General features: G+C 50.3%; 13 protein-coding genes across 13 annotated transcripts; 6 read left to right on the top strand and 7 right to left on the bottom strand.

Moving 5' to 3' along the window:
- Window positions 1-170: 170 nt before the first annotated feature.
- On the bottom strand, window positions 171-863 carry N7473_010540 (putative translation initiation factor IF3; the record flags this gene model as incomplete). Its single annotated transcript, XM_057156479.1, has 1 exon — window positions 171-863. The coding sequence occupies one exon, from the start codon at window positions 861-863 to the stop codon at window positions 171-173; it is 693 nt and encodes a 230-aa protein (XP_057005134.1).
- Window positions 864-1,346: 483 nt separating this feature from the next.
- N7473_010539 (guanosine diphosphatase) lies at window positions 1,347-3,142 on the top strand (the record flags this gene model as incomplete). Its single annotated transcript, XM_057156478.1, has 3 exons — window positions 1,347-1,611; window positions 1,683-3,021; window positions 3,085-3,142. 3 exons carry the CDS (start codon window positions 1,347-1,349, stop codon window positions 3,140-3,142), a joined length of 1,662 nt encoding a protein of 553 aa, XP_057005133.1.
- Window positions 3,143-4,205: 1,063 nt separating this feature from the next.
- Window positions 4,206-6,615, top strand: N7473_010538 (glycoside hydrolase family 55 protein; the record flags this gene model as incomplete). The annotated part of the gene is made up of 2 exons (XM_057156477.1): window positions 4,206-4,288; window positions 4,356-6,615. The coding sequence occupies 2 exons, from the start codon at window positions 4,206-4,208 to the stop codon at window positions 6,613-6,615; spliced, it is 2,343 nt and encodes a 780-aa protein (XP_057005132.1).
- Window positions 6,616-7,690: 1,075 nt separating this feature from the next.
- On the top strand, window positions 7,691-9,577 carry N7473_010537 (uncharacterized protein; the record flags this gene model as incomplete). The annotated part of the gene is made up of 4 exons (XM_057156476.1): window positions 7,691-7,796; window positions 7,871-8,270; window positions 8,329-8,679; window positions 8,746-9,577. The coding sequence occupies 4 exons, from the start codon at window positions 7,691-7,693 to the stop codon at window positions 9,575-9,577; spliced, it is 1,689 nt and encodes a 562-aa protein (XP_057005131.1).
- A 70-nt stretch (window positions 9,578-9,647) lies between these two features.
- On the bottom strand, window positions 9,648-10,432 carry N7473_010536 (fungal specific transcription factor domain-containing protein; the record flags this gene model as incomplete). Its single annotated transcript, XM_057156475.1, has 4 exons — window positions 9,648-9,835; window positions 9,889-10,089; window positions 10,147-10,349; window positions 10,404-10,432. 4 exons carry the CDS (start codon window positions 10,430-10,432, stop codon window positions 9,648-9,650), a joined length of 621 nt encoding a protein of 206 aa, XP_057005130.1.
- Window positions 10,429-11,877, bottom strand: N7473_010535 (fungal specific transcription factor domain-containing protein; the record flags this gene model as incomplete). Its single annotated transcript, XM_057156474.1, has 4 exons — window positions 10,429-10,807; window positions 10,866-10,986; window positions 11,059-11,738; window positions 11,798-11,877. 4 exons carry the CDS (start codon window positions 11,875-11,877, stop codon window positions 10,429-10,431), a joined length of 1,260 nt encoding a protein of 419 aa, XP_057005129.1.
- Window positions 11,878-12,311: 434 nt separating this feature from the next.
- Window positions 12,312-12,961, bottom strand: N7473_010534 (NOPCHAP1/New4 family protein; the record flags this gene model as incomplete). The annotated part of the gene is made up of 2 exons (XM_057156473.1): window positions 12,312-12,509; window positions 12,575-12,961. 2 exons carry the CDS (start codon window positions 12,959-12,961, stop codon window positions 12,312-12,314), a joined length of 585 nt encoding a protein of 194 aa, XP_057005128.1.
- Window positions 12,962-13,514: 553 nt separating this feature from the next.
- N7473_010533 (BOD1/SHG1 domain-containing protein) lies at window positions 13,515-15,848 on the bottom strand (the record flags this gene model as incomplete). Its single annotated transcript, XM_057156472.1, has 2 exons — window positions 13,515-15,404; window positions 15,480-15,848. 2 exons carry the CDS (start codon window positions 15,846-15,848, stop codon window positions 13,515-13,517), a joined length of 2,259 nt encoding a protein of 752 aa, XP_057005127.1.
- A 146-nt stretch (window positions 15,849-15,994) lies between these two features.
- N7473_010532 (putative NADH-ubiquinone oxidoreductase 14 kDa subunit) lies at window positions 15,995-16,411 on the top strand (the record flags this gene model as incomplete). The annotated part of the gene is made up of 2 exons (XM_057156471.1): window positions 15,995-16,028; window positions 16,161-16,411. The coding sequence occupies 2 exons, from the start codon at window positions 15,995-15,997 to the stop codon at window positions 16,409-16,411; spliced, it is 285 nt and encodes a 94-aa protein (XP_057005126.1).
- A 340-nt stretch (window positions 16,412-16,751) lies between these two features.
- On the bottom strand, window positions 16,752-18,304 carry N7473_010531 (cation efflux family protein family). Its single transcript, XM_057156470.1, has 2 exons — window positions 17,942-18,304; window positions 16,752-17,882 (listed from the first exon to the last, which is right to left on the bottom strand). The coding sequence occupies exons 1-2, from the start codon at window positions 18,281-18,283 to the stop codon at window positions 16,812-16,814; spliced, it is 1,413 nt and encodes a 470-aa protein (XP_057005125.1). The 5' UTR covers window positions 18,284-18,304; the 3' UTR covers window positions 16,752-16,811.
- A 322-nt stretch (window positions 18,305-18,626) lies between these two features.
- On the top strand, window positions 18,627-21,041 carry dscA (ubiquitin-protein ligase dscA; the record flags this gene model as incomplete). The annotated part of the gene is made up of 1 exon (XM_057156469.1): window positions 18,627-21,041. The coding sequence occupies one exon, from the start codon at window positions 18,627-18,629 to the stop codon at window positions 21,039-21,041; it is 2,415 nt and encodes an 804-aa protein (XP_057005124.1).
- Window positions 21,042-21,561: 520 nt separating this feature from the next.
- Window positions 21,562-22,298, bottom strand: N7473_010529 (glycine decarboxylase subunit H; the record flags this gene model as incomplete). The annotated part of the gene is made up of 3 exons (XM_057156468.1): window positions 21,562-21,875; window positions 21,955-22,017; window positions 22,163-22,298. 3 exons carry the CDS (start codon window positions 22,296-22,298, stop codon window positions 21,562-21,564), a joined length of 513 nt encoding a protein of 170 aa, XP_057005123.1.
- Window positions 22,299-22,472: 174 nt separating this feature from the next.
- Window positions 22,473-23,037, top strand: N7473_010528 (mitochondrial 37S ribosomal protein bS6m; the record flags this gene model as incomplete). The annotated part of the gene is made up of 3 exons (XM_057156467.1): window positions 22,473-22,557; window positions 22,629-22,660; window positions 22,728-23,037. The coding sequence occupies exons 1-3, from the start codon at window positions 22,534-22,536 to the stop codon at window positions 23,035-23,037; spliced, it is 366 nt and encodes a 121-aa protein (XP_057005122.1). The 5' UTR covers window positions 22,473-22,533.
- Between the last annotated feature and the right edge of the window lie 485 nt (window positions 23,038-23,522).

The following is a 23,522-nucleotide window of genomic DNA, read 5'->3' as shown; positions in this document are numbered from 1 at the left end:
GAAGGCAAATATAGTACCCGGGCTATCTAAGCTCCAACCGTGGCGAAGAGATAGATTGTATGTTCATTGGTATACCGTGGAATGTCAATTATCAAAATATTAATGATATACATGGGAGACAAACAGCCTGAATGAGCTATACAAAAGCCTACCCCTGTTCTCGAACCATATTAGGTCTCCTTTTTGACCGTGATGATCACCTGCTTGCCGGGCTCTCCTTCCATTGCCTTAACTTGGGTGCCACCAGCTTCTCGTGTAGTATCCAATACACTTTGGATGACCTGTTTGATTTCATCCACAGTAGGTGAGCGCTTCGCCTTCTTCCGCTTCATGATTACCTCCACCTTCCGACCCTTCTCCAAGAAATTGGTCAATTGCTTCAACCGGTGTGACAGATCGTGGGCATCGATTGCCCAGTTCAGCTCGATCTGTTTGGTTTGCACTTTTCCTACTTTCGCGGATTTCATTTTGGCCTTCTCATGCTGCTTGGCCTCCATCTTGTTCAAGATCTTGCAAACTGGCGGTCGATCGGCCTCGGCGGGGGAGACTTGCAGAAGGAAGAACTTGCTGCGGTCGAAGGAGTCCAGCACTTCGACTAGTCTTCGGGGAGGCATGAGATTTTGCTCCTCGTCGACTAGCTGTACAAGCCGAGTGCCAATAGCTTCGTCTTTGATTTGTGTGGGAGCGTTGGGTGTTCGTACGACAGGTAGCGCGAGCCGGGAGGACTCATGGAAATAGCGTGGCTGGAGTCCATTGCGAATAGATTGTGGATGCACAAAGGATAATCTGTGGGATCGAAGAGGAGCGATAAAGGTCTGGCGCAAGGCCTGCGAGGTGGACACGAGACCGCGCATGTGGTTCATATTGTCGGAGAGGGAGGATGTTGACGCGGTGGAAAAGACGACTAGGAGATGGATCGTTTTCAAAGTGAGCCCAAACCCAAGTCAAAATGAGGGAGCACCGAAGGGTTGGTGGTTAGGGCAATGCGTGAGTCTGGTCGAGCTGGTTTCAAAGCTGGATGAGCTCTGGTCGGCCGACGGAAGAGTGGCAGTTGACCTCTGGGGAAGTCCGCATCGAGAAAGAGCCTCGCCACATCTGCGCCACATCCCCCCGAAGAACCCTGAAATTGCCAATCTCCTTTCTCTCGCTCTCTCCTGTTTTTCTTCCTTGTCCATCCAAACTTCAATTTCTCCCATTTCCTCGCTAGGTTTGTCTCGGAGGATCAATGGTTTCTTGTCTTCTGTTTTGTCCATCTTAACCCTTCCGGTCGTTACTCCCTTCGTCGCGTTCGGTGGCAACTCCCGCCATCTGTCTTCTGCTTATCTTGCCCTCCGCGGTTTGCTCGCATGTCGACTGGAGTCGACAATCAACAGCAACCTCAAAAGTTCATAGACTTGGATTCCGTCGCCCGTCACCGTTCGGTGTCCCGCAGTAACGGTTCCACTGTCCCCCCGTCCATTCACGACCAAGTGTCCGATAAACAATCCGACAAGATGGTTTCTCAAAGTCAAAAGTCCCGTTGGCTGAAGACCGGCGCCATTGTCGGCCTCATTTTCATGGTTCTCCTGTGGCTCTCGCCGTCGAAGTCTGCAGTTTCCGGTTTCACCCAGGGTACGCGCCGGAGATCCTTGCCGGACCGCTTATCTGGAAATAAGATAACTAACGTTCTCCCTTCTGTATAGCAAAAGCGCCTTCTGCTGGTGGTGTCTCAACCAAGTGCACCAAGCCCTTCGATTCGTCCAAGCCCCTGATTCAATATGCCCTTATGGTTGACGCCGGCAGTACCGGTTCTCGCATCCACGTCTACCGCTTTAACAACTGCGGCTCCACCCCGGAATTGGAGAACGAGGTCTTCGAGCAGACCAAGAAGAAGGAGGGTGGCTCCGGCCTCAGCTCCTACAAGGAGGATGCCGAGGGTGCGGCTCGCAGCCTGGATCCCCTGCTGGAGGTTGCCTTGCAGAATGTCCCCGAGGATTACCGGTCGTGCACCCCAATTGCCGTCAAGGCTACCGCTGGACTGCGTATCCTGGGTCCTGAACTGAGCAAGAATATTCTGGAGGCCGTGCGCACTCGTTTGGAAACTGTCTATCCTTTCCCCGTTGTCGCCCGCGAGAAGGGTGGTGTCGAGATCATGGACGGGTCTGACGAGGGTGTTTATGCCTGGATTACCACCAATTACCTCCTGGGCAAGATTGGTGGCCCTGATGAGACTCCCACGGCTGCTATCTTCGATCTTGGCGGTGGCTCCACTCAGATTGTGTTCCAACCTACCTTCGAGAAGAGCAAGGCTGGTGGCATGCCCGAGCACTTGGCCGAGGGTGACCACAAGTACGAGCTGAAGTTTGGTGGTCGTGAGTTTGAGCTGTACCAGCACTCTCACCTTGGCTACGGTCTGATGTCTGCCCGAGAAGCCATGAACCGTGTGGTTCTGGAGGCCATGCTGGCTAATAACGACAAGGACCTGTCGTGGCTGAAGAGCCCGATTTCCAACCCTTGCATTCAGCCCGACATGGAGAAAGAAGTCACTGTGACTTTCCCTGAGGGCCACCCTCTTAGCCCGTCGGTTAAAGTGGTCATGGCTGGTCCCCGGGACGCCTCCGCCGCTCCTCAGTGCCGCGCTATTGCCGAGAAGATTTTGAAGAAGGACACCGACTGCAAGCTGGCTCCTTGCTCTTTCAACGGTATTCACCAGCCATCTCTTGAGAAGACTTTCGCTCACGAAGATGTTTATATCTTTTCTTACTTCTTTGACCGTACTGCGCCTCTGGGCATGCCCTCTTCATTTACCCTCGATGAGCTGCACAAGCTTACGGCTACCGTCTGCGGTGGTGAGGATAGCTGGAATGTGTTTGAGGGCGTGGAGGGTGCGCTCAAGGACCTCCGCGGCCGTCCGGATTGGTGCATGGACCTCAACTTCATGATGGGTCTCCTGCACACTGGTTACGAGATGCCTTTGTCCCGTGAGGTCAAGATCGCCAAGAAAATCAAGAATAACGAGCTGGGCTGGTGCCTTGGTGCGAGGTAGGTTTCCCAGTTTTCATCCATTCCTTTTTTTGTTCCAGTTTTGCTAACTTCTTTCTTCAGCTTGCCTCTTCTTAGCCAGGAGTCTGGCTGGACCTGCCGTATCAAGGAAGTCTCATAGGCTTCCGCATGGCATGATGTTCAATTTATCATTTTTTAATCATATGGTTCGGCCATAATACGTGATGGGTCCATGCATATAAATAGATACTCGACATGCGTTATTTTCACTTCTTTTTCTCGTCTCCCCATTTTGTCTTCATATAGACTTTCTACTTTTCGTTATCTTTTTTTACAAGCCTTATGGCAGACGTTGCCTGTTGCCTGCAACGTAATGACATATCCCTTGAACACTTCCATGTCCAGCATATTCAACATTGAGATGTTTGTATTGACTCACTCGGCGGGCTATGCTTTTCTCGTATGCCATATAGATAGGCTATCCAGTCTTTAGAGCCGGTACGGGGTAAATCGAGTATGAACAATCTTCAAACAGAATTATGTGAAAAACCACAGAGCAACCTACTCCGCATCAGTCGCTGGTATCACGAGGTACTGATGAGCGGCTGAAACGAATTCCTCAAAACTCAAATCCAACGATTCAGCTGGATCGATAGCAGAGGCAGATCGGGAAGTCCGAAAATTTGATGTGAATGTGTGATTGGTTTAAGAAAATAAACGACGCTAAGAAATGGTTAGAATTGGTTACATCGACGGCGATCGCGCTTTAAATGAACAAAAGCTCCGAGCTCGTTTGTATGTAAAACGGGTACTACAAAGTACTTGCTTTTAGAAGAAACCAATTTCCTTTTTAGGTAACGACTGCAAGCCCCTGAAACTGTGAGACACTCCGATGTGCCGCTTACGCGCTGAGTTGTATGGATCCGCTTGCCGCACGACCCTGTCGATGATCTTCAAGTTGCATCTGTCTAAGCCTAAAATGGCATTTGCCATGGTGGAAATCAACATGGAAACCGAATGCGAGCACTTTTCGCGGAAGCAAATAGCAAGCTGGACTATGGTTCAGGCGAGCTATAAAGATGATTGAATTATCATGGGTGTCGAGGTATTTCGTCTGGACCACATTCGCTTCGTTTCTATACCTCATACCCTCCTTGGCTATATACTTCCTCTGAGCACATTCATTTCCATTTCTTCAAATAAATCTTTACCGCTTGAAAACCATGCGTGGTTCTCTTTTATGGACTGCCGTGGCTGGCATGTTGGCCACGGCCTCATCAGCAGCCGTTCCTTCGCATTCATCCGAGTGAGTTATTACCCGAGTCAGTGAAATCCTCGCTATAGTCACTTTTTCTAACACAAGAATCCTACAGTCCACTTCAAAAGGGAGATACCTGTACCGGACCAATTGCTTCGCCCCCCACATCATACTGGCTTTTAGACCAAGATCACACGGGCAACGCTCGCGGATATGCCCCTGGAGTGTCAAATCCCAATTATCCTGTCTGGCGGAATGTGAAAGACTACTCTGCATCAGCAGATGGATCTGGCGATCAGACGAGCAGCCTACAAAATGCCATCAATGATGATGGATCAAATGGTAGCCGTGAGAGTCAAGGCGTTACCCGATACGCGGCTGAAGTGTTCCTACCTGGAGGAACTTACCAGCTGAAAAGCACTTTGAATCTGCGTGTGGGCACCGTCATTACCGGTGATCCTTTGAACCCACCTGTGCTCAAGGCATCATCGGATTTCAATGGTGATATGGTGATCAACGGGTTTGACAACAAGAATGGTCAGCCAGAGACCAGCTTCATGACGCTCATGCGTAATGTGGTGATTGATACTACAGCTCTCAGTGCGGATACCAAGATCGCGGCGCTGCAATGGGGTGTTGCGCAAGGCTCTGGTCTGACTAATGTGAAGATCAATATGCCTACTAGCTCCACTGGACATATCGGTATCGCGATTGGCGGAGGATCGACTATTGCTGTGACTGATGTGGAGATCACCGGTGGTGCTGTTGGCATCAAGAACTCCAACCAGCAGGTCAATTTCAAGAACATTTATTTCAAGGAGTGCACGACTGGTTTTGAGGCCAGCGGTGGGCACACGGCATTGTTACAGGGTGCAACCTTTGATACCGTTGGCCTGGGCATTGATATGAGCAGCAATGGACTGGGAAGTTTGGTCTTGCTGGATTCCAAGTCGACCAACTCAGGCACCGTGGTGAAGTTCCATGATTCTTCCAACGATGGCGGCAAGCGTAACAGCCAGCTCCTCATCCAAAATCTCGTTCACGATACTACCAATCCGATTGCCGTTGATAGAAATAACATTGTGAAGCTACCAGCCACCGACAAGATCGATACCTGGGCCTGGGGCAACATCACCCCCGGTCAATACGAAACAGGCACTAATTTCACCACCAGTCGGCCAGACGTGCTGTTATCAAACAACAAATACTTTATGCGCAAACAACCTACCTACGCTGAGTACGCCTCGGACCAGGTCGTCAATGTTAAAGCCGTGGATGGCCACCCGGTCAAGGGAGACGGTTCGACAGACGATGTTGCTTCTCTGAATGCCATTCTTGCAGATAACGCGGCCAATTGCAAAGTCACATATTTCCCTTACGGTGTGTATATCGTCAAAGATACACTCAAGATCCCGGTAGGCTCGCGTATTGCAGGTGAAGCCTGGGCCGTCATCTCTGGTGCTGGCGACGCATTCAAAGACGCCTCGAACCCGAAGGCAGTTGTACAAGTGGGACAGCCAGATGATACCGGAGTTATCGAGATTCAAAACATGCGGTTCAGCGTCAGCGAAATTCTTTCTGGGGCTATCATTCTTGAGGTCAATGCCGCTGGAACAAATCCCGGAGATGTCGCCTTGTGGAACACCATGGTGACTGTCGGTGGCACTGTCGAGACCAGCATCAAGGATAACTGCGACAATCAGGACACTTCACAGTGTATGGCGGCATACATGATGATGCATTTGACGAAATCTTCGTCGGCATATGTTGAGAACTTCTGGGGTTGGACAGCTGATCACAACCTCGACGGCGGAACTGGCGTGACAATCATCTCGACCGGCCGCGGAGTCCTGGTGGAAGCAACCAAAGGCACCTGGCTGACAGGCACTGGATCTGAACACAATTGGCTATACAACTACAACTTTCACTCCGCACAGAATGTCTACGCCGGTCTTCTGCAGACTGAGAGCCCTTACATGCAGGGCAATGATGCTACGAAGACTGCCCCAGCACCCTGGACAGCAGAGTCATCTATCGGAGACCCTGATTTTTCCTGGTGTGACGCCAACGACCAGAAATGCCGCACATCGCTAGCTACCAACGTCGATGGCGGTAAAGATGTGCTGCTTTATAACAGTGCTGCGTGGGCTTTCTTCGATGGAGAATGGAATGGAGATTACGGCACGCAGTGTGATGGTTCCTGCCAGACAAATATGATGCGTGTTGCTAATAGCCCCGAGAATTTGGCTTGGTATTCTGTCAGCACAAGGAAGGCGGATGTGATGATTTTGGATGGCCAATCAAACCCTACTGAGTACAACCATCCCGGTGGTTGGGAGGCAATTATCCAGGCTTACAGGCAGTTCTCCTCTTAGGTCGATGGAGGAGAAGACTGGATGCGGCAGAGTGAATTTTTGATTTGTACATGATTGACTGGCATCTGCAGACTGGAGAATCTTCTGCACATATAACTTAACAGGTGTATATAGTGTCAAGTCGTCCAAACGTACTACAACTGTCTGCAATCATTTTCGGGCGCTAGAGAGGCATAGTAGAGTGGGTTTCATAAGTTTGAAACTATGACCGATTTTCAGAATTATCTTATCAGTCACAAGTGGAATGATAGACTAAAAAGTTATACCCAAACTATCAAGGAAGACGATTAAAATGACCTTTAAAAAGACCTTTCAAAAACCGACAAGTGAAAGGGTATCAACTGGGTGATTTCTCTGGTCTCTAGACTCTGACTTTTGAACCACCACTGTATCACACTGGCATCCCAAAGATTTGAAATTATGACAAAATTTCTCAATCATCTCAGCAGTCAAGTCTCCAAAGTACAAGAGAAAATGTCAAATCCCTTCAGGAAGACGACTGGAAATGCATGTAGAACGACCCGTCAAAAGAGAAAGCTGGAGGTATTGCTGGTCAGAATCCTTTCTTCTTTGGACACTATTTGGAATTCGATCGCCACAGCTGACCCATTTTAGCGCTTACTTGCATCGGATTGATTATTTTATGTCAAAACTCGTCTCATTCTCTCTTTGCGTAAGGTTGTCTTCTGCAAGATGATGTCGCTTACTGTATTCCAAGGAGGTCCACTGTTTGTTACCTCCCGATACATGATTACGTGCCATAAATATTGCAGTTCCTGTGGAAAATTACATTCCGTTACGAAGCGATACGAAAATACCAGCCATCAATCGAGCAGCACGAAACAGTTTCCTGTCTAGGTCTTGCGTGTCTATTCCGACGGTGTTCGGACTATGAAACAATATGCTGCATAGTACCGAATATGATCGGCCCGAGAGAGGTCATTTTTGGATAGTAGTCATGCCAACACAGCCGATTCCTGTACTACATATAAGAGACAGAGCTCATCCCAGGTGATGGCTAAATATTCACTCGCATTCAATTTACTCGAAATCAGAGGATCCACGAAACTTCAAAATGGCCACAGAGTTCAAGACAGGCGTTCTTATTGTGGGTGGTGGTCCAGTAGGCTTGCTCATAGCCTATGGTCTTGCCAGACAAGGAGTGGACACCATCGTCGTGGGTGAGTAGTGCATGACTATCATGCATCCCATCTTCTATGGCACCTTGATTAAATTTTTGCTAAACCCAACTTAGAGAAGCATGACAAGGAGCAACAAGCTATGTATGGTCGGGCTACTACCCTCTTCCCACGGACACTAGAGATGCTTGATCAGCTGGAGCTTCTCGACGAGATGAATCAGATCGGCTTTGTTGCCCGCAACAGTGTGACCTACAAGAATGGCAAGCAGGTCACTTCGCGTGGCTGGCATATCATGTATGAGCGCATGCACGGCACCTTTCTAGATTACTGCTTGAATATCCGGCAGAAGTTCAGCGAGTCTGTGTACCGTGATGCGTACTCTAGAATCGGTGGCAAGCCTTTCATTGGTTGGAAGCTTGAGGACTTCACAGTCGACAATTCGATGGAGGGAGACTTTAAGGTCACTTCACGTCTTACTCAGGTTAATTCCGGTGATGCTGTGACTGTAAAGAGGTACTATGCACTTCGGTAACTTTTCTTGGCCAATTTTCATGCTAACAGTCTGTGGCAGTAAATACATCGTAGGAGCAGATGGTGGCAGCTCCTTGGTCAGACGTCTTGCTGGAATTCCTTTTGAAGGTGACCGCACCAATTTCAAATGGGTTCGCATCGACGGCTACTTCAAGACAAACATGCCTAACGCAGACGTTGGATTTGCCTCTATCGAGTCCAAGAGCCATGGAAATGTTCTGTGGGTTCAATTGGACCACGGAGTCAAACGCATTGGCTTCGCAATGACCGAGGAGATGCTTGCCAAGTATGGTAACAACCTTACCGAAGACCAGGCTGTAGCAGAAGCCATCAAGTCCATGGAGCCGTTCAGCTTGGAAATTGAAAAGGTCGAATGGTGGACTCTGTACAGGTATTTTGAAAGTCTTAAGCTATAAAGAAATTCAACAGCTGACAGTCTTCTAGCATCAACCAAAAGGTGGCCGATGCTTTTTTCACCAGTGACAGTCTTGCTAGCGGGCGATGCATGCCATACTCATTCTTCCGGCGCTGCCCAGGGAATGAACACTGGTATGCACGGCGCCGTCAATCTTGCTTGGAAACTAGGCGGTGTCGTCAAAGGCTGGTATGGATCCGAAATTCTTCAAACCTACGAAGACGAACGTCGTCCGGCCGCGCAACATCTCATTGAGCTTGACAAGGCCTTCTCGGCCACAATCTCAGGCACAGTGCCGGAAAAATACAAAGACTCCCCGCTCAATGCCAATGAGCTGTTCACGAAGCTGTTCGATGAGACCATCTTGTTCAACATTGGCCTCGGGATTAGCTATGGTGAAAATGCTATCAACAAAACCCCTTCCACGGGTATGATCTCAGCCGGCCAAAGAGGACCGGATGCTCTGATCATGGCTCCGGGATCTCGTGTCCCTGTGCGATTATATCAAGTGACGAAGAACACTGGACAGTGGTGCATCATTGTCTTTGCGGGCAGGCCTGACGTTACCAGGGACGTGATGTCAAAATCGGTGCCAATGCTGGAGGCACTTCAGTCAACACTTGCGAAGGATATGGTCAGATTCATCACCTTGGCTGCAGGAAGTGTTGATGATGGGGACAGCACCTTTGGAAACCCACGAGTTGGAAACATTTACTATGACCAGGATCGTTCTGCTCATGAAAGATATTCCATTGCTACTTCCAAGGGTGCGGTAGTTGTCCTCCGGCCAGGCGGCATTCTAGGCTATGCGACATCTCTTGATGATATAAATGGAGTCAAGAATTTCTTTGCTGGTTTTGTTTTGTCTGCTTGAAATTATATCACCCTGAAATCATTTGGAAGAGTGCATTTCTTCTCATAGCATCAGGTATTCAGAGTTATCATTAGAATTGAAGTTCAAACCAATATGGATCCAAAAATGTGTCGTCATCGAATCTTAGATCTCCGAAGAGTTCTTCCGAGAATGGCATTTCTGCACTCGTTCCTGGCAACACAGTCGGATTTTCGAGCTCATTCTGAAGTGAGCTTGGCGGCCGACTAGTGCTGGCATTAGACTGATCACCAAGGTTGTCTGCTCATTAAGTATTAGCTAATCGCTGTAGAAGATGAACTTCAAGGACTTACCAGATACAGCGGCGAGGCATCTCGACCCAACCAAAAGAAGGCTTTGAGCACATCGCTCTGCTGCAACGTTATACAGTTTGAGATGGTCAAAACAACTGTAACAATTCTCCCAAGATTTCACCAAGGACTTCTTTGTGACGACCATAATGATCGATGGTGAAAGCTCAGCCAGGAGCATTATCGATGCTGCCGTAAATATGTCTTTCGTAAAGATACAATTAGTGTTTATAAGAACTTTGCAGGGCCCTTTTCTCTTACAGAACAAGTTGTAGAACCATACACTGGCCAAGTCATTATTGCATGTTTGGTGTACTATGGAGGCAAGATCGATGGCTGCCTCAGTACAGTATACCGAGCAATCAAGGCTGTATTTGGCATAAATCCCGCGGGAGTCTGGGCTGGTTGCCCTTATCATATGTGACAACATGGGCCGGTATAGCAGAATTTTCAAGTAGGAGAATCTGTCATGAGACCCGATCAGTATAATAGCATAAACAATCTGGACTGTAACATACCGCGCTTTGAGAAGAAGCATCTCTCTCATAAAACCTTCCCCGTTATTTGATGCGCCTTCCAGTCCCAATCGAGGAGCTTCGGAAGATTCTCTTTGAAAGCCTGCAACTCAGCATCTATCTGAGCGATGCTCTGAATATCAGGACCGTTTCGCGAATTGGTCTGATGACCAGTCGCTTCAAAGGCCTCTAAGCCTCCATGGTTATAAAGTTTGAAGAGAATTGTGCGAAGTATCTCGTGCAGCTTCAAGGTTTCCACGAACCAAGAAATACGCGAGAAAATACCCGGTGGTTGCTCGCAAGTTGCATCGGCCACAGTGAGATAGCAGTCGTCGATGGCCTTTGGCTTGGGTGATAACGGCCTTTGAGAAATCATCGCCGGACGACCCAGCATGGTGCTGGCTGATCTGAAAGTGGATATTATCAGGAGGTGTCATAGCTCGAGGAAGACTGAAATGTACTTACAAGTCCAGCATGACACACCCATGCCACACTCTCCGTCTTATCTGGATCTCGGCGAATGAGCATCGTTTGTCACCGGCCCCTGAATGAAGACCCAAAGCTTGTGCCTCACGACAAGCCATACCTATGACATGCCAGCATCGATTGGGGGTCGATGAACTTTGTAGGTAATGTGCCATCAACAAAAGTAACTGACAGAGGGCAAGGTCACCATTTTCCAGATAATTGAGATTCAGGGCTGGTTTGCACAGGTGAAAAAATGCCTCAGATGTCACTTCTCGATCAGCCAGTACAACATCGGAAAACTGGCAACCGAGGGCAAAAACGACATTCAAAGCAAAATAGAATGTGGTCGAACTAACATCTAGAGACCCTAGACCAAGCCCCAGAGCTTTGATTCTGGTTGATGCAGATCCCTCCGGTGGACATAGTGATTGATACGCCTCCATGAACGCAGGTTCGTGGACAAACGGGTAGAGCGTATGGATTTTGGAAAAATAACAGGAAACAAGATGGTCAGCCAACGCGCGAGGCGGCAGTGAGCCAATCTCAGTGCCAGGAGAGGGTCTTGAGTCCCATTCCTTGTGACCAAGCCGTCGTGAATGGGGCTGTTCAGAATCACGATTTACCGTTGAATCCAATCTCAGGGTATCCTGAAGCTGTTGCATAAATACAATCGCCGAAGATTCGCCGAAGTGTTCTTTGGCTGTCATATAATTCTCTTTTGGGGACTTTGAGACCAAGCCCATGGCAGTAACTCCTACATTATCCTCTTCACCAAGAGCGACAGGGCTGAGGTGAACTGAAGTCTCTGGAACTGCAGGAAGGCCATAAAATGCCGATGGACGCACACCCTGACTGGGCTTCACTCGCGACCTTGAAATTCGTCAGTGAACATAATATAGAATTTAGTTATCTAGTTCAACATACCTCACCCTTCTTCGGGAAAGGCCATCATTGTAACTACATTCTTCTCGTCGACGCTGACAAGTGCCACAAAGTGGACGAACACCATCACAACGAATCCTCGATTTTCGACAGGTATTACATGCCTGATTGACCCTTCGTTGCGCAAAGCTTGACCGGGGAACCATAATACCTGAATTAGGTCATTCCGGGTGAGTTTATTGCCAATGAAAGCTGATGTGGAACGCAGAGTCAAGATGTTTAGATCAGATACTCCGCCGTTCCCGGTCTCTATGCGGAGACATCCAGATCACGTGTCAGGAATATGGACTAGGATATGGGTCTGCAAAAGAGACATAATACATTGTATGCTTTAGATATTTACTTCTTCGGGTATCTCATAGCCATGCCATCCATTGTGCTTGTTGTCTGAAACTCTGTTCTTTTCTCAAATTGGTGGCGAAGCCACGAGTGCGGATGAAAATGCGGCGTGCTAGAAAGAGCAAATAGATACAAGAATGCCAGTCTTCATAGATCACGTCTTTAGTCCGCCATCTCCTCAATTTTCGGTTTATCTGAAGAGCAAGTGATTGCACCCATAAGCTGCCCAAGAAGATCCGAATCTGCATTCTCTTTTGACTTCTGCGAATCTCCATCGGGGTTTTCATCATCGCCTTCATCGTCACTGGAGGAATCTTCATTGTCGCCGCGTTTCTCCTCGAGTACTCCTAGCCCAAGATTCTGCATACATTCAGTCAGTATGTGAACTTTCACCGAATAAAGAAAAAGGAAGAAACTCCACCTACCATCTCAATATAATCCTTGCCATCGTCGTCCACGGAATCCAAAACCATCTCTTGGCCTTTGCCAGCCGCAATTTTCTTTTCCAAATCTTCATTTGCATTCTTCATCTGCGGCAAAAAGCTTGATAACCGCGACAAAAGGTCCGAGCCTCCTTCCATGCGATGTATACTGGGCTTGGGCCGGCCGCCGATATGGGGTATTGATGGCTCTGGTGCAGGAATTGTGGTCTCCTGGTCATCTCGTATTTCTTGATCTTCGTCTTCGCTGTCTTCCTCTTCGCTCTCGCTTTCTGAAGATGAGGGGCCGGAGGACGACGTGTAATCATCATCTGAAGGCAGCGGTGCCCGCTCGTGGCGGTTCCCTGTCAAAGAGGAGGCTGTCGCGCTCATGCTGACGGTGACTGAAACGATCCCCGTAGATTATATTGAACTTTGTTCCCTTTTCCAACAGCCTCTTCGTACGTGATGCACGGCGGTCCAAGATGTCGCGACTATTGGCAGGTGGAAGGCACTAGGGGTTCGTGTAAGAGGCGAAGGTGTGCCGGGTGAATGATCGGCTGTGGAATTATCGAGGATGAAGTGGGATGATCTAATAAAATGGCCTCAAAGCACCATGGGCAAGCTCTTGATCGCGACGCTGGACAATTGTTGTGAAAACTTCAGTTGCATGGGCTGGCGATTTCAACTTTTTGGGTGGAGCTGGGCCCGATAACGATAACGCTAAGTCTAAATGAGGCGGACCCACTACGTAGATATGGAAAGCCGACTTCACTACTCCGTAGAGTATACATACTACAGATCACTACTACGGAAGTTCTCATACATTGTCACAAGGTATCAATTGTGGGTTTCAATCATCTAGTCGTACATTGTTATTATTACAGATTTAAGTAGAGCTCCAGAAGATAGCCCTACTTAGACTGAGCCTTAGCTATGGGAGACTCTACCGGCTTCGACTCCGTCTGCGACTGCGACTCCTTCGCCAACTAGGGCTTCGTCGTCGGCTTCGACTTCTTCGACGACTGCGACTGCGGCGACGAGTCCTGCGATCATCTGTATCCTTGGCTGACTCCACTGGGGGCGCGGCTTCGGCCTCTCCATGGTTGCCTGTGGAATCTTTTGCCCGTTCGGAACCAGGGATGTATCGATCAATATCACCCATCCCTCGGTCACGGTCTCGCTCCTGAGATCGGACTCGGCGTCTAGGAGATCTGCTGCGGGTGCTTGTCACAGGCACATAACGGTCGATGTCCAAAGAGCCGGGAGAGGCCCGTCGTGGGGGGGATCGGCGACGAGATCGTGACCTTCGTCGCATGTTTGACTTGGAACGAGAGCGCCGTCTAGGAGCAGCGGATCGTGAACGTGAACGGGGGCGATCTCGGCTGCGAGGTCGGTGGCGAGAGCGCGAGCGTGAGCGTCGGCGGGAGGGAGACCGAGCTCGTCGAGGACGATAATCGTCACCACCACGATCCCGATCTCGACTTCTATCGCGGCTACGATTGGGTCGGTGCCGGTCGTGGTCTCGTTCACGAGATCTAGATCGCTTCCGATCACGGTCACGGTCCCGATCTCGAGGTCTGTCTCTGTCCGCGCTGCGGTCTCTTTCACGTTCGCGCTCGCGATCACGATCTCTGTCCCGCCCTTCTCTGCCGGCTGATCGGCTACGGCTGCGCCGCGCGGGCCGATAGCTACGCTCATCGCGGAAATCACGGAAGTCGCGGTAGCCACGGCGATCCTCCATGTCACGGTCCCGAGATCTCACTGAACCATCCCGGGAGCGATCCCGACGACGGTCAGGATCATAACGTGAGGTGTGTCGTCGACGAGAGCGGCTTCGGCTGCGACTTCGATCTCTAGTGGGATTTCGAGTGCGATCAGAGCGGCCGATAGTGGAGTCAGCCCTTCTGGAGTTCCTGGATTGACTGGGAGCTCTAGTGGAGGCGGTAGAATTCTTGGCTGGCGCAGAAGTAGAAGGCGGCTTGAGGCCGTTCTCGATAGCTTCGGCCTCCTCGAAATCGAACTCCCGCTTTTGCCGAGCTTTAGCAGCAAGTTCTTCACCTTCTTTCAAGAGCATTTGCAATGCAGCCTCTTCCAGTGACTTTTCATCCACAGCAGGGAGTATTGGCGCAGGAGTTGGGTCTTTGGACGCAGTGGATTTCTCTCGTTTCGGGTCCCGGCTGCGAGGTGAAAGTCCACGATCGGACCGATAAGCGGGGGAGCGATCGAGGAGACGGTCACGATCCCAGTCGCGATACCTATCTCGATCCTCTCGTCTTCTTCGTTCGTATCGCTCCTCTCGCTCTCGATCTCGTTGCTCGTCGAGTGCCCGTTGTTCCTCACGCATGCGCTCACGTTCGGCCCGTCGTTTGTCATCAATCTCTTTCCTCCTGGCCCTCTCTTCCTCTTCTCTCTGTCGCTCCAATTCACGCTTCTTCCGTTGTTCCTCCTCCTTGAGGCGCTTTTGTTCATCCTCGAGTTCTTTCTGTTTGCGCATTTCTTCGCGCCATATCTTCTCTCGCTCATCTCGCTTCACTTTAACAAAAGCTTCATAGTCCTCGTCTGTTTTGCTGCCAGAGATCTCTTCTTTGGAAGCTGCCTCTTCTCCGATCTCTTCACGACGAATCGCGCGGACCGAATCCAGAATAGTCTGTAGATGCTTGGACGCTAGTTGATCTATCGAATCCTCGACATTCTTGTAGACGTCGCTTCGATCGACGGCACCTTCAATAAGTGTCGCGGCCTTGCCCCTCTCGCGGGAAAGGTGTGCAGGTTCGCGCTCGATCTCCGATTCTGCTAATGCGATCAATTGGTTCGTGAAGTTGGTCTTCCGGTCCTAGGCAGATGTATTAGCACCTTAAAGCTAGAAGGTAGATACAAAGCGCATTGCATCGTCCGAGCTTTGCCATACCCCATCGTTGAATTCAGCCCATATTTGTTTCCGAATGCTGTCAAATCCGCCCTTCTTCTTAAATGAGTGTAGGAGTTTATCGATGGCCGCATGTTGCGTAGCAGAAATCGGGAGGTCATCGGCCTTGAACTTCTTGCGCTTCAGGGATTCCATGTCAATCAAAGGCCTCTTCGCGCCCATCTGCACGTCCTCCATAGCCTCGTCGGTGGCCATCGTGGAGTCGTGGACTGGTTGGGACGAGGACAAGGGACGAGAAGAAAGTCGCGTGGAGGACGGACGATAAGCGATAACACGGGGATTCCCGGAGCTAAGTTGTTCCGTGCTTAGAACTGCGGGTTGCTGATTTGCTTCAACCTCCTGCCGCCCCATTGCGACTTCACGACCCGTCCGACCCCATCAATTCCGACCTCGGGCGACGCTTTAGTGCGACGTGCAGACTTACCACTCCTACTGTCTGTCTCGGAACTCGTCGAATATCTCAATCCCTTCTATCCGTCCTCGTCCGACCCGCGACCATGGTCCACAAAGTCCTCTTCTGGAGCGGCTTCGGTGCGTGACATGCCTCCCCCTCCATGACCTCGCAACTACCTTGTTCTACGGCGATTGCATTCGGGAAACTTGGGATTCGAACGTTAAAACCCTCTATGAACACATAATGCTAACTCTCTCCCCCTTCAACAGGCATTGCCATCCGCCTTTGGCAACTCGGAATCGAGATGCGTCCTATCCTCGCCAAGGAATCCCTCTGGGTCTACCCTCTTTTCGCCGGTGTTGGCGGTAGCTTCGGCTACTGGATGCAGGGTGTTGAGAACCGTCAGCTCAAGATGCTCGCTCAGCGACGAGAGGCTATCCTCGAGAAGCGCCGACGACGGGATGAGCGGGAAGGAATCAGCAAGGTTGAGGAGGGTGCTGTTCTGGCCGCCGCCTTATAAGCGGCTGGTCTGCGTTAGATGTGGTGAATAGCGAGGAGGCGAGCATTGCGTGTGTGTTTCTTTTATTCTTGACATGTACCAAAATTCCACGGTTTGATATCGGCATCCAACCTTGGGAAGTCTTCGCGGATGGTAATCCGGCAGCGTTATATACGCTGTAGAAAATGAACTAGACTTTCATCAACCGCTTTTCAACATTTGAGAGTCCATTGGCTTGCACTCAGTGCCTTCCACATATGTGACCACTTCACTTCCCGCCTACTTTACTACGGGTTTCAAAGAACGCAAGTCCAGTCTAGTTACCAGAACACAAGCTGGAACTCGAATGATGTAATTTACAAGGGTATATTTCTAGTAGTAATTGCACAGGTTGCACATATATCTTCCACCAGATGGCAAGCTAGGGCTTTTCAATAGTGAATTGGAGGGAAACCTCCCATTTCTGGCCACCGGTGCCATAACCCCCACCGAGTCGGTTTCGAATCAAGCTAGAGATCTTCTCTCTCAATCGAGATAGTGTATCCTCGGTTCCACCAACGCGGACTTTCAGATTGGCCATGCAAAGCCCGTAATGGACCTGCCAGAAGCGGGCGTCATCAACACCAAAGACAGCCGGGTCTGCTTCGATGTCCTTGATGACCTCTGTCACTCCTTGACCCGAGTAGGACATCAGCAGCATAGAGCCTAGAGTTTTCACCAAGCGCACGCCGAGAACGCACATGGAAATAGCAATGGTGCCGGAGAGGAGCTTGTCAAGCCAATCGTAGATTCGAATCGAGACCAATGGCAGCAAAAGCAAGAGAGCAGAGCATGAGAGAGTTAGGAAATGAGATGGGTTGCTCAAGACTGATGGAAGAGACTCAATGTAGCCAAAACGCATGGCCTTTCCGATTCGTGCATGATTCTTGAGACCAATTGCAGACACCAGCGTCGAGGAAATGGCCAGAACGGCTGTCACATCGACACTTCCCACAGATACCCGGTCATGGTCATGAGAATGATGGGGTTCGTGACCAGATTTCTCAAGGAAATGCTGCAAATTATGGGATATCAAGTCCAACCCCATGAACAGGAGCAGGACGCACATCGCAAAGCCAGCAAGGACCTCGGCTCGCTCCAGGCCAAATGGGTGGCGGATACTAGATCGCTTCCACACTTCAAAGTTCCCAAGGACATCTACAGCCACACAAAGAAGAGCTCCAAGTGAGTCGAAGAGTATCAAATGGGACAATGCCGTCATGGCCAGCGACCCATGCGCGGTCCAAAGTGTATATGCCGCCACGAACATATGGCAAACGCTCCACCAAAAGCGTGTCTTCTGATCCCTTGACATACTAGCACGGCATTCTTTCAATGTTGGAATTGGCAAAGAGTTTGGTAAAGCTAAGGGCGCCCGTGGGGGAGGTTCGAGGAATATTTGGTGTGAGATACTACTGTGCTTGTATTTGTGGCCACGACGCTGTCCAATGTTCTGGTGCAAGAAGAATACAGATTAGAATTGTATCCACAATGAACACGATCTCAACATACCGATTTAACCACTGGACCTTTTGCCATAACGGTTGTATTGAAATTGAACGGTCCCGCGGCGGTCGAGTCACTCGAGCCATTCTGTACAGTCGTGGAATCTGCAGGTCCAGGGCTCAAATTGAATGAAGATTTGGTTGGACTAAGACGATCCCCGTTGCCTGGGTCAAGCGATACGCTCCTGGGAAACGTATCTCGAAGTGGCGACAAAGCGTCGCGATCAACCGCGACTCCTGAGTTGATTTGCGCCGCATAATGATCTGTCACTTCATCCGATGGCGGTGTTGGGGTACGCGGGGGAATAGGAAGAGGAATATTCGAAGCCATTGCGATGGCCTTGCACATACACACTTCCACCGAGCAGAATGACCAGGCGGGGAAGCATTGAGATGAAGCTCCGGGGGAAAAGGAGATAGCGGAGGCGATTGCGGCCTGAGGAACTAGGTGTCAACATGGCAAGCGGAAGAGGCGGGGAGGCGGTGGTCTCGACCGCATGTCGAGTACATCATCCACTCGGAGACACCCCCGACATATTACCACCCTCGTCATTGATCATTACCAGGGGCTCGACGGCGTCGCGGTATTTGAATAGCCGTTATTGTACTTTGACCATCCTCGTCGATTGCCCTGCGATGCTCAACGGCCCGTTCTGAAGAAGAGAGTCCGATGCCGACACCCCGTGGCGTCGATGGATAACCGCGGTTCTTTCTTCTTCTTCCTGCTGGTTTTTTACCTGCTTCTCAGCTCTCAGTCGCATCCTCCGTTGATAGATGAGGATCGCGAACGTCAGCGTGAGCTTGATCGAGAGCGATACGCGCTACAGCTATTGAACGAGACGAAATATGGGGATTTCGATCCACCAGCGGGTCGATGGCTTCCTTTCGCCGGAGTACGGAAGAACGATACCTACGCATGGGAGTTATTTCAACAGGTTCAAGGCCGCGCTCGCCATCAGCTGCAATCAGCCCTCGACAATGCCGGGCTCCAACCTCCGGGTAGACTAGATGATTCCGACTTATCGTCACCATTGAATCTCACCAACCTCTTCCTCCCAGTGTATCGAAACGTAACAGGGAAGATACAAGGGGACTGGGTACGAAGGTCAGATGTCCAACGCCAGACGCCTCTCAACACCACCGCGATTGCCCTGGAGCACGAATACTATGACACCGAGTTTGGTTCCAACATCACGGGCAACGGAGGCACTTTTCATTTCGATCTTGAGGACGGTGGTGGTGAGGAGCTTCGCGTTGGAGAAGGCCTTGTCCGTGAGATACGGGCGACCCTGACGGTCGAAAGCAATGACTTCTGGGGAAGCAACTGGTACTTTTCGTTGTTCGGTGTTCACTTTCCCGAAACCGGAGGGATACTCTTGAGTACCACCAGCGAGAAATATGGTGGCATATTTGCGTTGCCGCATTTCGCCCTTTCTCCCGACACTTATGAGCTATCCCACGAGCTTCTCATCAAGTCACTGTCAAAATCCATTTCGGAGAAGCAAAATAGGCTTCCAACTTTCTTACCATGGTCCATCTTGGCAGGGACCGATCAGATCGAGTTTCCAGCGCCGAGATGCGAGCATATCATCTTCCTCCAGCAACATCCTGTCATGGTCGATAACAAGGTCGCGGATCGATTGTTGCTAGAGCGAATAGAACAAGAGCTCAGGTACCCCATAGGTGCCCCGATTCCTGACCCACCTCTCATGGTCATGTCGACGGTTGTCTTTTCTCCCGATTGTGGTTACATACTCGAGTCCAAAGGCACCCCAGAATTCCCACCGTCCGATTCGCTGTACCTATCAGGGCCCAAGAATGAGCAGTATGGTAAATATGCGGCGCGTCTTATTTTTGTTGTGTCTGGTGTGTTCGCTGGCCAGATCGCCCTTCTCCTCCGTCAGATCAAAGAGGCTTCGACTCCGTCTACGAGGAGTCGTGTCAGTTTCTATACCATTGCATTGATGGCGCTCGGCGATGGATTGGTGCTTTCTTTCATTGTATTCGAGCTTTATGCCGCTGTGTCCTTCCTGGTACTAACAACTGCTCTGTTTTTGGCTTTACTTTCTGTGAGTTACATTGGCATGAATTTCATGATCGAAATATGGGCTGTTCAGGAGCCGGAGAGACGGGAAGAACGGCCTGTCAACCCGCCAGCTCCTATCACCCGTCCAGGAGAGCTGCCGTTGCCTGCTACTGCTTCCTTTCGGGATACCGGTGCTACACCGATTATCTTGACGCCTGATCAAGATCCTCCGGCCGATGATTTGGAACAGCCACCTACCAACAACCGTACGGGGGCCCCTACGCCAGGAGAGCTTCGCACCGATGTGGGCTCCATGTATGCACGCTTCTACCTGGCGTTCTTCGGGATGTTCATCATGTCTATGTGGGCTTTGCTTCTACCCCGGAGAATGACTGCAATTTATGGGCGTGTTATTACCGCGATCTACCTATCATTCTGGGTCCCGCAGATCTATCGCAACGTCATGCGAAACTGTCGCAAGGCGCTGAGATGGGATTTCGTCGTTGGCCAGAGCGTCCTCCGGCTCTTTCCTTTCGTGTATTTCCTTACAGCTCGTGGAAATGTCTTGTTCATTCGTCCTGACTGGACAACCGCTTTTGTCGTGGTTGGATGGGTGTGGATTCAAGCTTGGGTCTTGGCCAGCCAGGATGTTCTAGGCCCTCGGTTCTTCGTCCCTCGCGGCTGGGCACCTCCTGCTTACGACTATCACCCAACCTTGCGGGATATGCCCGGACCCGACGAGGATCCTGAAGCCGGAGGCATTCTTTCCATTGCATCACTCCGAGCGGATGAACGGGATCTGGTTAGCGACACAAAGGACGATGACAAGCACAAATCTAAGGATCGCAAGAAGGTTGTATTTGACTGTGCCATTTGCATGCAAGACATTGAGATTCCTGTTCTCTCTGCGCCGACTTCTGCAGGCGGAAGCAGCGTTGCCGAAGGCGCCTCTAATATCTTGAGCCGTCGGACATACATGGTTACACCTTGTCGGCATATATTTCACACTGCTTGTTTGGAGAGCTGGATGAGGTTACGCCTCCAGTGCCCAATTTGCCGTGAATCCATTCCCCCTGTATAGATTTGCAGCTTGATTCCGTGGGTATTCATATCTGTATTTATACTATTTATCTTTTGTCACGTATGAATTGATGTCATTACTTGCATGTCCTTCACGATATATTGTGCTTTGAAGTCAGGAAGTTCCTAGGCAGGGTAAACCAGTGAAGAGGTCCCAGGTAGGTAGCTAACTACCAAAGTTCCAGTGGTGGTTTTCAGATTCATCCTGGCCCTGGCCTCTCGTCTTGGCTAGTGATTTATCTGATTCTTTACGTCATAAGGTTCGCGAAATCGGACCACATAAAGGTCATAGGAAGCAAATAATTCAGGTAGGAGATACAAATCAGCGCCGAATTATTATGTTCATGACTAGCCAAAGCCGTGGAGGGCCTAGCACTTTGATGGTATTGTTGAAAGAAATTTGTCTCTGTTGGACATAGTATATAGTATAACATCACAGAATCACATAAGAAATATCTCTCCTCGGTCATTCGCCTCCATTCTAAAAACCCATCGTAACCTTATCTCTACACATTCAGCATTTAGTGGTCGAGAGTCTCGTTGTAGGCAGCCTCGTCCAGAAGAGCATCGAGAGAAGCAGTGTCAGCGACCTCGATCTCAGCAATCCAGCCCTCTTCCTCGGGGCTAGCGTTGATGGTCTTGGCGTTGTCCTCGAGAACGGCGTTACCACGGATAACCTTGCCAGCAACGGGGGACAGCACATCGGAAGCAGACTTGACAGACTCGACGGCACCAACGGGCTCACCGGCACCGACCTCGAGGTCGGCCTCGGGGAGCTCAACGAAGACGACGTCACCCAAAGAGTGGGCGGCGTACTTGGTGATACCGATCTTGGCTATAACATTGTGTTAGTTACGGGGTCGCTCATAGAAGTCCACCCAACAATCCAATTGCCAGGAAATCGATTGACTAACCAGTGTTGCTGCCGTCAACGAGCTCGATCCATTCGTGCGACTCGGTGTACTTCTTCAACTGAGCTATAAAAGCCAATTGATGACGTCGTTAGCAATCTGTAACAGTGTATAGCCCAACAAGGCATGTAGAAGATCTCTACACTATCAATTCACCCTCACAAAGACTCAGGCGACTCATTTTGCCAACGAAGGGGACAGAATAACTCACCAAGCGGGCTCTGGGAGAAGCCCCGGGTTCCCCGCGGGAAGCGGAAAGCAGGCGCAGCGCGGCAGGCAGAGGCCAGAGGCTTCTGGGCGAGGGCCTGGGAGGCAAAGGGGCGGATGGAGCGAGCAACGGAGGCCATTTTGGAAGTGGAGAGGAGTAATTGAAAGGAAGAAAAGAAGTGGGAGACGGAGAGAGTTTAAGAAGGAAAGGAAAGAGGAGCTGCTTCCCCGGCGGAGTTGAGTCGCCGTCGATAAGCAAGTGCCAAGACCGCTGATAAGGACTGACACCTCCGACTTCGTCGGAATTTGCGCGACGCTGGTCCCTCGTCCCTTTCCGTCATTGTTCATCGGGTCTGCGCGCCACCACTCGATGCCATGTTGTACGAGCTGATTGCCATTGTATGTTCCCATTCCAATTGAGCTCTGACACTTTTCCGATGCAAAGACTAACCTGCGTGCCTCCCTCACAGGTCCGCCCGGGCAGCCTCAACGAGGTTCGCGAGTACGTCCCACCACCAACAGGATCAATATGCTATCTCATCTAGGTCGATAACTAATTCCAAGAACAGGATCGCCCGTAACGCCGGAGTTCAAGTCATCCGCTCCGGCGGCGTCGTTCGCGGCTATACAAACTGGGGTGCCTTCCGCCTGCCCAAGGTCACCACCAAGCACCAGGCCCGATACAGCGAGGGCCATCACTTCATCATGCGATTCGATGCCTCTGGTCCCGTCCAAACTTCCATTCGACGCACCCTCGGCCTCGACCCACGTATGATCAACTTCTCCGTCGTCAAGTTGGGCGATAAGCTGGAGGAGATCAAGGACATCGAGGGCAAGGTCGAATGGAACAAGACCCGCAGCATCGCCGATTCCATCTAGACGATATGCATCATTGCAGCAAATCTGTCCTTGATTTTTCGTCGCTGGGATGATGACCTCCATTACCATTGGAGATCGGTCTACATCATCTTTTTTTTTCTTGTATCATTATCGCATGGGATTCAGGCATACACACTCAGCACTGTCAACACGATCGGCGCATCATGTATAAATTAAGAATTTGATTTTTCTTTTTTACTCAATTTGATTTACCATGTCATAGTTATCTATGGACTGGACCGGACTATCCAATTGGTCATAACACGTTCGGCGTGATAGGAGAAACACAGAGCACGTGACTACCCCGTGGATGCCGAGGCTTCCCCGGGCAAACCCCAGCTTTCAGCTTTGCAGTTGTTTTCAATCTTTCCCCTTTTACTCCGTACACACCATATATTCAAGCATCCGGGCCACCTGGCTTGATCTCTTAGTCTGGTGCTGGAAACGCTCCAACTTGACGGGTGTCTCCTTATCTTGGACTGGAC

This window comes from Penicillium subrubescens, assembly GCF_028828155.1.
Source record: "Penicillium subrubescens strain IBT 31985 chromosome Unknown utg000007l_segment0_segment0, whole genome shotgun sequence".
Classification (NCBI taxonomy): domain Eukaryota; kingdom Fungi; phylum Ascomycota; class Eurotiomycetes; order Eurotiales; family Aspergillaceae; genus Penicillium; species Penicillium subrubescens.
This window is presented reverse-complemented; position numbering and strand designations above follow the sequence as displayed.